This window comes from Hydra viridissima, unplaced genomic scaffold (genome assembly GCF_058129835.1).
Source record: "Hydra viridissima isolate aposymbiotic clone 2 unplaced genomic scaffold, HvirCarnegie_v1 scaffold_6, whole genome shotgun sequence".
Taxonomy (NCBI): domain Eukaryota; kingdom Metazoa; phylum Cnidaria; class Hydrozoa; order Anthoathecata; family Hydridae; genus Hydra; species Hydra viridissima.
In genome coordinates this window covers 6,973,422-6,989,023 of record NW_028324305.1, presented here as the reverse complement: position 1 = coordinate 6,989,023, position 15,602 = coordinate 6,973,422, and the positions used below count along the sequence as shown (strand labels likewise).

The 15,602-nt window shown below is 26.8% G+C and overlaps 1 protein-coding gene across 1 annotated transcript; it reads left to right on the top strand.

Annotated features, from left to right (window-relative positions):
- Window positions 1-12,776: 12,776 nt before the first annotated feature.
- LOC149886804 (core alpha-(1,3)-fucosyltransferase-like) lies at window positions 12,777-15,271 on the top strand. Its single transcript, XM_090091151.1, has 2 exons — window positions 12,777-14,049; window positions 14,437-15,271. The coding sequence occupies exons 1-2, from the start codon at window positions 12,923-12,925 to the stop codon at window positions 14,819-14,821; spliced, it is 1,512 nt and encodes a 503-aa protein (XP_089947277.1). The 5' UTR covers window positions 12,777-12,922; the 3' UTR covers window positions 14,822-15,271.
- The last annotated feature ends 331 nt before the right edge of the window (window positions 15,272-15,602 follow it).

Sequence of the window (15,602 nt, the reverse complement as noted above, 5' to 3'; positions counted from 1 at the left end):
GGGTTATTTTGACTACCTATTAAACCCTTAATCAAAATCAGCATTTATGAAAGATTAAATCTCTATTTATTTTTATTTTCTATCAAAGCTTTTAAATGTATTTTTTCTCGTAATTGATTTGCAGTAGCAATCATGTTTATTCAATTTTAGTGATTCTTTGTATTTTTAGCTATAATTATTTCATTTTATTATCGTAAACAATTTAGTAGATGTAAGAATATTACTAGTTGTATTTACAAAAGAAGTGTTTTACTGCATTTTTGACTGTTTCATAAAGAATTTGATGTAATAGCATCTGTATTATGAAGTTATACTTCGTAATTTAATGGCTATTCTTTAAAAATTTGTAGTTTAAATTTTATTTATTTGCTTTTTAACTCTTTTTTTTAGATGGTATCTTGAATCCCATCGATTTCATGCTCAACACAAGTAGAATTTTACATCCTTTTTCTTTTCATCATTTTGCTGAAAATCAGTATTCATTTTTCTTTTTGTACATATTTTTCTACACATCCCAGTTTTATTTGTAATGAATAAATGTATTATGGCTCTTTTTTTTTTTTAATTTTTATTTACATTAAGTCTGTTGAAGTTTTAGAGTTTTTCGAACTTATGTAAATTAAAATATTTGATTGTTTCTAAAATATGCCGATAAAAGATGAAATAAGGGATACTGAAATAGGGATTAAATGGGACATGGTGTAAGAAGGGATAGTTATATATCTTCATTATTACATGATTTAGGCAGTCTTTTTTAATGTTTGCATAAATTTGTCGAATTTTGTTTACTTTTCAGATGCTTGTTACTTTTCAGTTGTCTGTAAAGTGTAATCTAGTTGTTGCATGACTATATTAAGAATCAAACTAACATAAATAGACACACAAAAATAATTTTATGGCTTTTAGTAGCCGAATGAAAAGTGACACCACCAAATCAACTGCCCCATTTCACCACACATCAATTTGTGTTAAGCATTAACCTAGATGAAATTAAAGGCAGTTATTGGTTTTAGTTTTTGATTTGTAATATAAAAGTTACATTATAAATAATGTTATGTGCTATATATACTATATACAAATCCGTATATATAATGTAATAGAGAAATGTGCAATACAAATTGTGGTTAATAGTGGATTTGCTTCGATACAGTTATTGTTACAAACAATTTTTGATTTTCAGTGAAAAAATGTCATAAGTGTGCTGTAGTAAGTTGTAATAAGTTTTCCCTTATGATGATATTGGAGATAATACATTCTCCCATATAAGCCTTGAGTTAAAAGATTTTCGAATGATCCTGGATATTTTGATAATTTTCTCTTAACACCGGAAATCTGTTTGCCACTCAAAAAAAGCAATAGTTTTAAGGCAAAGGCTTCAATTATAGAACTTTTTTTTTTTTTTTGAAAGCTATGGGAAACTATTTAAAACGAAATAGGTAATCTCCTTTTTTTCTGGATATTGGCGTCTCATTTCCACTTTTAATTGGATCTTTTTGATGCTAATTTGGTATACTACCTGGGTTTGCATTTTCATCACTAATGTTGTAATTTACTATTTGTGTTTTTTAAAACCAAAAGACAATTTTAAAAAAAAGTACAGCAAAAAGTACACCCCATTTATTCATGTGTTGTGATATACGATGCATTACTCTATTTGGTAAACATCAGGAAAAAATTTCTTTTGTTTAAACTATTTTTGTAATCCACTTCCGCATATTTGTCTTTCCCGCATATTTGTGTTGTTAATAAACGCAGTTTGCATTCTCCAATAATTAGCTTGCTCTATTATCAAAGGTTTAAAATGGGTTCAGTTAGAAGAGCTTATAGAAAGAAGTTGCATATGTTTTGTAAAATGTTTGATGAACCCTTTGTGTTCTAGATAAAAATTGTATAAAACGTTCTGACCATTCTACTTTTGGTAATAAGTTTGGGCACCTCACGTGGTATGCAATATCAAAGGAAAGTGAGGTCTCTGAAATTTAGAAATTCTATGGTTTAGAGGGATCCGTCAAACCATGCAGCTGACTACTACTTCTATGCCATAAATGTAAGTGGAGTTAACAGGAAAAAAGTAACTGCTATATTATATTGATCTCAGATCAGTAAGTCATCCTCCACTCACCCATGAGATTTCAGTAGTCATCTTTCAAGATCTTCCTAATATTAGTAACAAAGAACCCTCCTTTAAAAATTCTTTCAAAAAAAGATTAGAGACTATTAATTGGCAACAGTAAGTGACTACTGAAATAAATTCTGTTATAAGATAACAACAAGTTTTCCTTTGTGTCAAGCACTCACTTATTTATAAAAAAATGCTTCTGATGCAAGTTTGGATTAAGCACCGAGATGATTCTTTTATCTATTTGACCTGAAAAATTTGTTATCAATAATCTTTTTCTCAATTGATACCCGTTTTGATGAAAAAAATTTTTTTAAACAAAAATTTTTCATAATAGGATTTTTATCAGCTGAAAACCTCAACCAAAGCTTTGGAAATTTTTAAAAATTCTTTTATCATTTTTTATTTGTTTTCTCTAACTTACTTTTTTTTGTTTTTAGAATTTTTCTTTTTAATTTTTATTATAGATTTGATGTATTTATTAAATATGAGTTTTGATTAAATTTTCCTTAAATTTGTTTTGTTAACTTAATCTAACAGTTATTCAATATTTTTAAACAAATATTTTTGCAATTGGTTTTCGTTTAAAAGATTGGTTTCTATAGTAAGTAAATTTTCTTTTTTTATAGGAAAAAAAAAAATTTTTTTAAAGTTTTTTTTTTGTCTTCAATAGAAAAGTTGGACTTCGTTTCCGGTACTCTTTTTACTTTTTAATTACTATTACTGTTATCATAGTAAATGATAATATCATTTTTTTTGATTATTATTATTATTATTATTATTATTATTATTATTATTATTATTATTATTATTATTATTATTATTATTATTATCATTATTATTACTATTATTATTATTATTATAATTATTATAATTATTATTATTATTATTATTATTATTATCATTATTATTATTATTATTATTATTATTATTATTATTATTATTATAATAATTATTATTATTATTATTATTATCATTATTATTGTTATTATTATTATTATTATTATTATTATTATTATTATTATTATTATTATTATTATTATTATTATTATTATTATTATTATTATTATTATTATTATTATTATTATTATTATTATTATTATTATTATTATTATTATTATTATTATTATTATTATTATTATTATTATTATTATTATTATTATTATTATTATTATTATTATTATTATTATTATTATTATTATTATTATTATTATTATTATTATTATTATTATTATTATTATTATTATTATTATTATTATTATTATTATTATTATCATTATAGTATAGTAATAGTAATATTTCATGCTGTGCTGGACAAAGCCAGTGAGTGTGTTATCACGCACACTATGACAGCAGTTATGCTTGATTGCTGCTCAACCAGCAATCAAGAGCTCCTTTAAAACAATTAACCGATTTCGCTGTAACAATTTTAGTCGGAAGTAAATTCCATGCATTTGCAGTTCTATTAAAAAAGAAATGTTCTCTTGAAGGGTGTTTAGCAAATTCTTTATGGTATTTAAAACAATTTCCTCGCAAACAGTTATTAACAAGTGGAAAACATTTTCTACTGTTTATCTTTTCAATACCATGCATAAGTTTGTATAGTTGAATTAAATCTCCCCTTTTTCTTCTTTCAGTTAGCGTTTTCAAGCCTAAGGCAATGAGTCGATCTTCATATTTGAGGTAACTAATTGATGAAACAAGTTTAGTTACTCTACGTTGTATTTTTTCAACTGCATTACAGTCTCCTTTCATATAAGGAGACCATACTGGAACAGCAAATTCAAGAAGTGGGCGAATAAACGTTAAATAGAGAGATTTCATAAGTTGACAGTCGAATCTTGCAAACGATTTCTTTATCCGTCCCAGCATTTGATTTGCTTTACTGATTGTCATGATTACTTGATTCTTCCATTTTAGATTTGTTGAAAAAATAACTCCAAGATCTCATTCAGACTCAGAATCTTGAACAATAAGAACCATCCATTAATGAAAAATGGATGGCTCTTACTGTTGGAGCCATAATGCATTACAACGCACTTTTTTATGTTGAATTTTGGCAACCAGTCTTGAGTCCATTCAAATAACTTATTTAAGTCATCCTGTATTTCTTTAACACACAAATCTGAATTTACTATTGATAAAACTTTGGTATCATCTGCGTATAACTTTGAAACGTTTTTGATTGTATCTGGCAAATCATTAATGTAGATAACAAAAAGAAATGGTCCAATAACCGAACCCTGCGGCACTCCACTAAAAACATCAACCCAATCAGAGACAATGTCACCGCTAACCACTCTCTGTCTCCTATTTCTTAGAAAGGATGAAATCCATTTTAGTACTAATCCATCAATACCATAAGCTTTAAGTTTTAGCAACAATCTGTTATGAGCAACTGTATCAAATGCCTTTGCAAAATCCAGTAGAAAAACATCAACTGGATTATGATTTTCAAAGTTAGGGAAACTGGTCTGTAGTTAGCTGCCACTGCTTTGTCACCTTTTTTAAAGAAGGCGTTATATTTGCAGATCTAAATTGAATTTGGAGCTGGCTTGAAACTAATGATTCTCTGAAAATTAAAGTTAAAGGAAGAGCAAACGCCTCTGCAGAATTCTTCAGTGTAGAAGGGTGAAGTTTATCAGGGCCAAAGGTTTTATTTTCATTAAGACTCTGAAGCCTGTTCAAAACATCATTATAACTAATGTCATTAGGAGTAAGATCAGAAAAATTTTTAGCACAATAATTTACTCTTGACTCAAAATTAGGAAGAGAACCATTGGCTTCAATAACAAACACATCTTGAAAACACTTTTTTTAAATATTTACAATTTCAACTTGATCTTGTGAAATACATCCATCATCTTTTCGTAAAACTTTCATTGAATCTTTTACAACTAATTGATTGTTTATATATTTATATAGCAATTTTGGATTTTGCTTTGCTTTTTTCACTAAGTCTTGTTCATAATTAATTCTGGAAATCTTAATTTCAGATTTTAAAACCCGACATAGTTTTTTATATTCTTTACTTAAATTACTATCATTAATATCTTTCCATTTTCGAGCACAATTTCTATATCTCAAATTTCTCTTTTTTCTAATCAGAGATTTAAGTTCTTTATTTATCCAAGGATATTTCATATTTATAATTTGTGATACATCAACAGTGGGAATAAATAAATTGCTTGCAATGCTTGAGTAGTAAATCAATTCATAATACATATCCTGAACTGGTTTATTATTGAACAGTTGTACCCAGTTAACATTCGAAATAAATTGATAAATTTTATCATAATTTGCTTTTTTGTAAACAAATTTATAACAGTTTACAGGAGGAGTTATTACTTTATCTGTAAGAAAGTAATTAAAAAATATAACTAAATGGTCTCTAGTGGTATTACCAAGAACAAACTGTGTATCTATTGCACATACATTTCCGGGTTCAGTTGTAAAAATTAAATCTAATATATTAACTGCCACTTCATTTGAGATTTGGAAAGTTGGAACATTTACATGTTGATATAAAAAAGTGTCATTTAATGTATTACTAAAGATATGCTCAATCCCTGAATTGTTGTTAATAGAAGATACATTTCCATTCGACCAATTTATTGAAGGAAAATTAAAATCTACCATAATTAAAACATCTTTAAAGCCTTTTTTATCGACAAAAACTCTAGCTTTTTAAATACTAAATCAAAAGCAGCCATATCAACAAAATCATTTTGCCTATAGAGGCAACCAACTAAATATTTATCTTTACCAAAAAACAATACAACCCAGACTTGCTCAATTTTCCTCTGACTAAACTGAATATTGATAAACTCATATGAATCAATTGAACTTTTTACATAAAGGCATACACCACCTCCTCTGCGTCTATCGCATCTATCTCTTCTATAAAAATTATATCCTTGAATATTGACTATCGAGTTGCTATTGAACCAAGTTTCACTAACACCAATTAGATGTGGGCAATTAGTATCGACAACAACCTTAAATTCATTGAATTTATTTTCCAAAGATGTTGCATTTAAGTACATACACCTCAAAAAAGTATTGTGTTTAATGTTTTGATACAACTCTTTATCTAGATTATACTATTATTATTATTATTATTATTATCATTATTATTATTATTATTATTATTATTATTATTATTATCATTATTATTATTATTATTATTATTATTATTATTATTATTATTATTATTATTATTATTATTATTATTATTATTGTTTTTATAATTATTATTATTATTATTATTATTATTATTATTATTATTATTATTATTATTATTGTTTTTATAATTATTATTATTATTATTATTATTATTATTATTATTATTATTATTATTATTATTATTATTATTGTTTTTATAATTATTATTATTATTATTATTATTATTATTATTATTATTATTATTATTATTATTATTATTATTATTATCATTATTATTGTTTTTATAATTATTATTATTATTATTATTATTATTATTATTATTATTATTATTATTATTATTATTATTGTTTTTATAATTATTATTATTATTATTATTATTATTATTATTATTATTATTATTATTATTATTATTATTATTATTATTATTATTATTATTATTATTATTATTATTATTATTATTATTATTATTATTATTATTATTATTATTACTATTATTATTATTATTATTATTATTATTATTATTATTATTATTATTATTATTATTATTATTATTATTATTCAAAACGCCAATTCATATCTTATTTGATTATTTACCTTGTACTTTCCTTGCAAGTACAAGGTGTAAGATAGTATAAAAGAAGAAATAGTTTGAATACAGGCGCCACAATAATGGCGTCTTTAAGGAGCTTTTAAAATAACGTCTTAATTAAAGACTTTTTTGTTAAGTAAATAATTAGCACAATCTTTGCTAATCACTTATCTTCAAACCAATTTAATGTTTTATAAAATATATGATGTTATTACAAAAAGTGAAAAATAGTAAAACTAATCAAAAAGAAACATAGTTTGATGATGGATTTGATAATAGCGGCATGGCCTACTTTGTTACACAGCCGTGTATGTTACATTTTAGAGGTCGATTGTAAGAGACCTATTTGTAAAAAAAGATGGCAAAACATATTATATCTCATCCGAACTAAATATAATATTACGAGTACAAATAAAAAAATATTCACAGAAAACTAGCATTGTGTTTGTTTTTTTTAGTGATTTATGATTTTATAAACATATATATATCTATGTATATTATATGTATTTGTATCTAATATTTATTTTATATTTGTACAGTATACAAAATCAGAGATTAAGATTTATGTACTTTTTATACTTTTATCTATTTTTATGTTATTATCTATCTATAATGTTTTTTTTTTTAAATTTATTTTCCTTTCTGTTTACTTTTAACACATCTTTCGTACAGTAGTCTTGATTAGGTTCTGCTTATTGTTAAAAAAGATATGGTTTTAGAAGCAAAGTTAAAACCCCATTCTTTGTGTAAATCACAAGTAAAACAGATTCTTGGGAAGTATTTTGACAAAACAAGCTTGATGCGTCTTTGACATTAGCACCCTGTTTAGTTATTAAATTTGAAAGGTTATCTAAGACTGCAAAACATCCATATGTGAAATCTTTTTTTATTAATTGGGTTATTATAGTCCTTTTTTAGATCCTTTCTCCAAAAATGTACATTCTCCTTAATTAAAGACCGACTTGCTAAAGTAATTTCTGAATATTGAACTTCAAGTAAGCTTACTAGAAATCTCCCATCACTTATCTGTCTATATTGCGCAAATCTACACTCTATTGGGTCACTTTGAAGTCGTGAAGTGAGCACATATAAATATCTTCCTTAAATAAGCTCATCTATAAGCAAAGCTTGAGAATCAGAGTTTTGATGAGAGCAGATGATGTTTGTTTTGACAGCGTAAAATATAGAGGTTTCTGCCAAAGTTCAATCCAATCGGCAAATTGCCCCAAAAAAGTTGTTTTACTATCATCAAAAATAATTGCAGTACCAAGTTTATTTGGACTAAAATGATGTTTAGAATTTGAAACAGTCTGCCATTTCTGAAAAATAGTAAGAAAATCCGAAACTTCTTTACGTTCTCAAAAATAACTTTTAAACTTGCAGTTGTTGTTTTGTCGAAAATGTACAAAACAACAACTTGCAAGAGAAACATTTAGCTTTCTATTGCCAGGGTGAAGTTTTTGATATGTGATTTTTGAAGATTTCTTAAATTGTTTTGAAGTTTCTCATCTTCAGAATGTGGATGATGAAAATCTCCCCAAGTAATTATAACCAGCAGGACAACTATTAGAATCATCTTTTACATTGTATGTAAACGATAGAAAGACTAATTTTTTACAGTGTAATAAATTATTTCTGATATTTTTAATTGTGTGAACACTATCATAACCCGACACCACATACATTTTTTTCCTAATGGTTTAAAAAAAAATTTTTATAAGATATTATCAAAAATAAAGTTGATAATTCGAAAAAATTAGAATATTTATAAATTTTTTTTAATGGGAGTCTTTTAGGCTTTGTTTCTTTAAAGCAACAATATGCAATCGAGTTTTAAAAAAGACAAGATTTAAGGCTATAATTGTGCCTAGAAACCTAGCAAATACTCCACAACAAAGTCAAATTTAGTAGCTTCCACTTTCTGTTTCTTTTTTTACTAAAATAGTAACATACAGTCATTGATTTTCTATAACATAAAAAAGACCTATACTTGGCCTATTTTACAAAATATTTCCAAAAAAATTTTGAAAAAAGGGATTTGGTACAAATTTCCATAAAAAATCAAATACAAAACAAAAAATTTGTTATTTTCTTTGTTAATAAAATTTAATAAAAAATATTAAACATTTTTTAAAAATAAAATTCACCAGTTTCAATCAGTGTGAAAATATTTGAAGCAGTTTGATTTTGCAGTAAAGCACAAGTTCACTTTGTATCTTTCACAGTAAACTCTTGTGATGCACTGACATTCAGGATTCTTGCATCTTCCCTTTTGTATGTCATCCATGAATACAGGCCAATGATGATATCCATTTAAACAAATAGCTTTTGGTGGTAGAGGGGCTGTAGGACCACGTTTTTTTTTCTCCACAAATTTTTTTTTCAATATTTGAAGAATTGAATCTTCCTCTTTTGTTAATTGTTGCCTTACCTTTTCTAATTAAACAATTAGCAATATTCATTTTGAACTACAACAGCTCATTTTCCATAAAATTAGCGAAGGCCAACTTTTGGTAAAGCTACAAGTTAAGCGGCCTAAAATAAATTTAAATTTTCGCTTTTAAAAATATGGTGGAGAGTTTAAATGCATTTAATTAGAACAATAGCAGCTTAACTGTAGCTTTACCCAACTTTTTTACGGTTAAAATTATTTTTTATCCTTGCTTTTGTAAATAAACTTCAGAAACAAATAAAGAGCTTTATTAGAACAAAACATTTTGATTAAATTTCGGAAGCAAATATTGTAGAAACTTTTTTTACGTTTGTAAATAAGTTAATTACAATAAAAATTTAAAGAGTTTAGCTAAAAATGACTAAATCTCATTTTTATAACTATGTTTATTTTAGCTGTTTAACACTTGTAATACAAATAATATTTTTTTTGATAAAAACAAACAAATATGTTAACTTTATTTTATTAAAATTATTTTGACTTTTTTTAACTCAAAGTATTTTATTTTGAAGTTGAAAGTTTTGCTTGTTTTATTAAACATTCCTTCCCAAAATCTTCAGAGTGTTTTTTACAATAATTGTTTAAAGAAATGTTTGCTAAAATGCAGCAAACTTTTTTAAAACTTCGAACAAGCAATTGAAATTTACTATTGCAGTAATAAAAATGTCAATTAATCCTCTCTTGCACAGCAATGGTGAAACTTTATTCATAAGTGTCACTTCAATTATAAAAAAACAATAAATAACAAAGTAGACTAAATTGTCAGAAGATTCTCTTAGTCTTCCCCTGTTCAAAGAACTAATCAAAGTTCCATTTTCTTGAAACATATCAAAGGTGTCTGTTTCTTCTAAAATTGAATGTAATTCCTGAAGTTTGTAAGCAAAAAACCTGCAATATATAAAAGCCCTTTTTTTGCATTTATTTGGCAACTGAACCTCACAATTTTCACATATTGACATATCAAACTACACATCAAGTTCACAGTTATCACAGTGGTGGTGCTCGTCTATCAAATTACAAGTTTTGTCGATTCTAAATTTTCGAATAACATTTTTGCACAGTTATCAGATATGTGCCACCTGACCCTTGCTGATATTTCCTAAACTGTTTTTCTAGCGCATCTGATTGCATTTGTCCTAACAATACGTAAGATACACCACAATTCAACAAATACTTGGCACAGCTTGCTAATCTTTTAAAAGTTTTTTGCAAAGCACTCACAGTATCCATTGTTAACTTTTTCTCTATTAATTTTGAATTTATGCATTTCAAATTTTCAGCAAAATAAGAAATATAGTTCTCTAAGAAATCTATTTGCTAATCATTGACTGAAGTAATAGGCTTTCTTCGAATATCATTTAATCTAAAATATAGACCTTTTGCTTTACTGTTTTCAATAAAAAGTGCAGTATCTTTAGCTTCAGGAATTTTTACACGTAATGCTGCAACTGTTTCATCACAAAAAACTTTGAGAACTAATCCATAATTTTGTCGTTCAATTGGTTTTGGTGACTTGATGTCTAATATAACTTGCTCGCTTAGAATCTGTTTCATTATTAATAACATAGCTAACAGCATTCTCCAGTTGAGAATAATATTTAACAATTCCTTTGTTTAAAAAAGAAAATAAATATCTCCAGAATAAAGTTATATATATTGAAAACTTAGGTACTGGTCCACAGTAAAAACACCAAGTTTTTTATAACGAAACAAAATACAGAAAGAAATTATTTATTTATTTGAACAAAATACAGACACGCAATTATTTCTTTAAAGTTAAATAATTTTGCAGACCTGGAATCTCGTGACGCATTCAATTAAAAGTTCTAAAAAAAGACTGATTTTTTAAATAGTAAATTCTACATAACAAAAATAACAAACCTTTCTCTTTCTACTTTTCTTAATAAAACAGGTCTTATTTTTCCAAATTGTCAAAAAAAAAATCAAAGTTCCTTTGTTCCTTTGTGTGTATTTTTAAATGCCCCCGAACGTCGGTAATCTGCCCTCGAACGTCGATAATCTTAAAAGTGAATTTTATTTGCATGGTTTCGTCAAAACAACATTTTTTTTTTTTGAAAACAAAAGAACAACGTTCTGACCACTGATCTCTATAATAACTGGATAGCGCAACTCCGAGCAAAACTTCTTATTTTTTGACGCCAAAATCGCCATATTGGAAAGCCCCAAAAATTTTAATCCCGTAAGCTTTAAGTTCTGTTATTCGGCTTATCGCTTTATCGCTTTATCACACATATCAGATTTGATTGTTCTGGGGCTTTCCAATATGGCGATTTTGGCGTGAATTTTGATATTAGAGATGCGCTATCCAGTTATTATAGAGATCAGTGGTTCTGACTGTATAACGCACAAGTTTTTGTTTACAAAGTTAGGTGAATTAGCATTGTATAAAACATTTTAAATAGGTTGCATGGAGTTGTTTCACTATTTGGTAATTTCCAGATCCACGGATATTAGGAAAATCTATTAACGAAAGTTCGCCGTGTCAATATGCTTTAATTGTTTAAAAAATTAAAAATATCAGAAATAATTTATTGCTCTGTAAAAAAAGAGTCTTTCTATCGTTCACATACAATAAAGATTAAAAATATTTAAAATAATTTTATATATATTGGAATATATATATATTAGAATATATATATATTCTAATATATATAAAATTATATATATATATATATATATATATATATATATATATATATATATATATATATATATATATATATATATATATATATTTAATTTTATATATATTTAATTTTATATATATTTAATTTTATATATATTTAATTTTATATATATTAGAATATATATATATTTTGCAATTTTTAGTACTCGAGTTAGATTTTTACACAAAAAACAACTGTTATCATTAACGTTTTAATTATGAATTCTGCAATGAACCCGGTCTGTTGCATCTAGCCTAGGTCTACCACGCATTTTCTATATAGCATAAAGTTATTGCAGTTCCATTACTGTTTTGTAATGCAATATTGTTAGCAGTTAAAGTTTAATATTTTCAAATGTCTTCACTTCAAAAGTGTTTATATAAATTTCTTATGTTTATACACTCTCTTTCCCAGGGTTTGTTAATCTTTAAAGTAATTGACAATCGAATTTTGAAATTAAGGATGATTACATTTTGAACTACTTGCTAATTTGTTTCTATGCTTTTCCGATTGTAAGTAATGCTCTGAATAGTACATTGGATATAATAAGTCTAAATCAGTTTTAAAAAAAAAAACAACCATTTTCGCGCCATTTTAGCTTTCTGTTAATTTAAATCTTAAATGTGATGGTAATCTGAAATGAATGACATTCTTGACGAAACGCTTAGAAAAATACACTTGTAGAGAAACACGACACGCTTTGTAAAAGCAAATAATTAATAGAAAATCTAGTTTTGTATTTCATTAATAAGATATTGAGCGTCTATTAAATGCTTCATCGATTCTTAGCGCGGTTAATTTATCTATGGAATTAATTTATCATTCAGATACTATGCGTTTCGTGGCATAAAAATGTAATAGGTTCATATTTACAAAATAGATTAACAGCGATGAGGATAACGTTGAGAAAATTAACAACATGTGGAGCTTTAATAGTTTATATTATCTTGATGTGTAGCATTTTCAGAAAATCGAATTTATTTATGTTAAGAATTATTAAAAATGGCGTAAACACTGCTGAAAGTTTAAACGATGACTTTAAGAAATTATACATTGAAAAAAACGACAAAATTCCAATAAAATCCTTTTATTCGAACGACACCAACAAACTCCGAAGTTCAATCAAAGCCTTTCTCAACCTCATGAAGGCCGATCAAAGTTTTTCTCAACCTAGAGAAGATCATAGAGATTTTACAGACATGATTATAATTCATCAAAAAATATATAATAAGTTGACTTATAGAGAACTTAGCAACTATTTCGCACAAGAACGAGCGTCGGATCAGTTGTTTAAAAACCCTTTAGATATAAATAATGATCAGGAACTTCTTAAAACACTGTTCCCGAATCCGATTGAGTATCGAGATCGAGTGACTGATCAGTTAAGACTAAAATTGAAAACTAATACAACTAAAATAATACTCGCTTACCAAAATAATGAAGACATAATTAGTAACTCTAAATTGAAAGGCTGTAACGTAAATAACTGTGAAATAAAAACGTATGCTAGCAACCTATCAGCGGTTGATGTTGTTTTTTTTGCCGGCGATATTTCGTTGCACAGCCGGCAAGATATTCCAAAAGAACAAATTTGGGTTTACTATCAGCTTGAATCTCCGTTAAACGCTCCTATTTCATCATGCTATGATTTAGTAAACTGGACATCTACTTTCCGTCAAGACAGCGTTATTAACACGCCCTACGAGCGATTTACCCCCTACTTACATGTTAGTGAACTTCCAAAAAAACCAATTAAAAACTATGCGTTACGAAAAAAAAAATCTGTTGCATGGTTCGTCTCAAATTGCGCTGCAGAAAATGGCCGTTTAATTTTAGCAAATCAGTTAGCTAATTACATTAAAGTCGATATTTATGGAGCGTGCGGTACATTTGAATGCCCAAGGAGTGATGCTATTTGTTTTAAAAAGTTAAAAAGAGAATATAAATTTTATTTATCATTTGAAAATTCGAACTGTAAAGACTACATAACAGAGAAGTTTTTTTGGAACGCACTTGAGTAAGTCATTGAAGTTGGTGTGTTAAGCGTTAGCTACCTTTTTGTCGGCACAATAGATTAAAAATTCGAGTTTCTATCAAATCTCCAATAGAATTCGAGTTTCTATCAAATTTCCAATAGAATTCGAGTTTCTATCAATTTCCAATAGAATCGGCAAAACTTAATTCAGTTTTCGTTATAGGCAAAAAATGCAGCTTAAGGAAAAAAGATTATTTTGAAAAAAATCCTTCGAAAATTATGTTTAGAGCACCTAGAAAAGTGTTTCTTGTGCATGTCTGCGTATGTGTTCGTGTGGGCCTGCGTGCATGCCTGCGTGCGTGCGTGCGTGCGTGCGTGCGTGCGTGTGTGAGTGCGTGTCGTTTATACGTATATTTTAATTTTACTTAGGAATGATATTGTACCTATTGTAATGGGGGCCCATCCTAACGATTACAAAAGGATTGCTCCGCCGCACAGCTATATACATGTTGACGATTTTGCATCGATGAAGGATCTTGCAAATTATTTGATTTTTTTAGATCAAAACGACTCATACTATAACCAATACTTTTTATGGAAAACAACTGGTAGGTTTATTGATACTAAATTTACATGCCGATTGTGTGCAATGGCTCATTTGGCACCCATATTTCCAATGTGGTACTCGGATCTCAAAAGTTGGTGGAGTGAAGATATAACTTGCTTCAAGAGTTTAAAACCAAGATCTTGGAAGGAGAAGGAAGAAGATCTTTCTTATGCACGACATGTAAAATACGGATACCAACGTCTTTAAACATGATTACACTTAAATCTTGATTAAGGAGAGTAAAACGTAAAAAATTAAATACAGTTTGAACTGCCTAAAAATCAATTAAACTAAAGACAAAATTCGAATATATTTTACATTACTTTGTTTAAAGTTTGTGTGGAAAAAGCTAAATTTTAAGTGTAAATAAAATCAACTTTAAGAGTTATCTAAGGACTATTAATTTTACATATATGTATGTATGTATGTATGTATGTATGTATGTATGTATGTATGTATGTATGTATGTATGTATGTATGTATGTATGTATGTATGTATGTATGTATGTATGTATGTATGTATGTATGTATGTATGTATGTATGTATGTATGTATGTATGTATGTATGTATGTATGTATGTATGTATGTATGTATGTATGTATGTATGTATGTATGTATGTATGTACACTTAACTGCAAAATTAACGCACCACATACAATTCGTTTTATTTTAACTATCGTCAATATTATTATATATTTTGGATATAAAATATAGAATAAAATTGACGGATACAAAATATAGAATAATATTGAGGGATATCTTCCTACACGCGGATAAGAATTTGTCGCAGCTTGTCTAAGCTGTTAGGTGGTAAATGTTAGTTTCTAACACCAAAGATCTCTATTGGGTTCATATCTGGACTACAAGCTGGGCAATCCAAAACTTGAATATTACCATTATTTAAGTATTCAGTAACAATATGTGTCGTGTTTGGTCTAACATTATCCTGCATAGGATGGAATCAATCTCCAATGCACGGTGTAAATC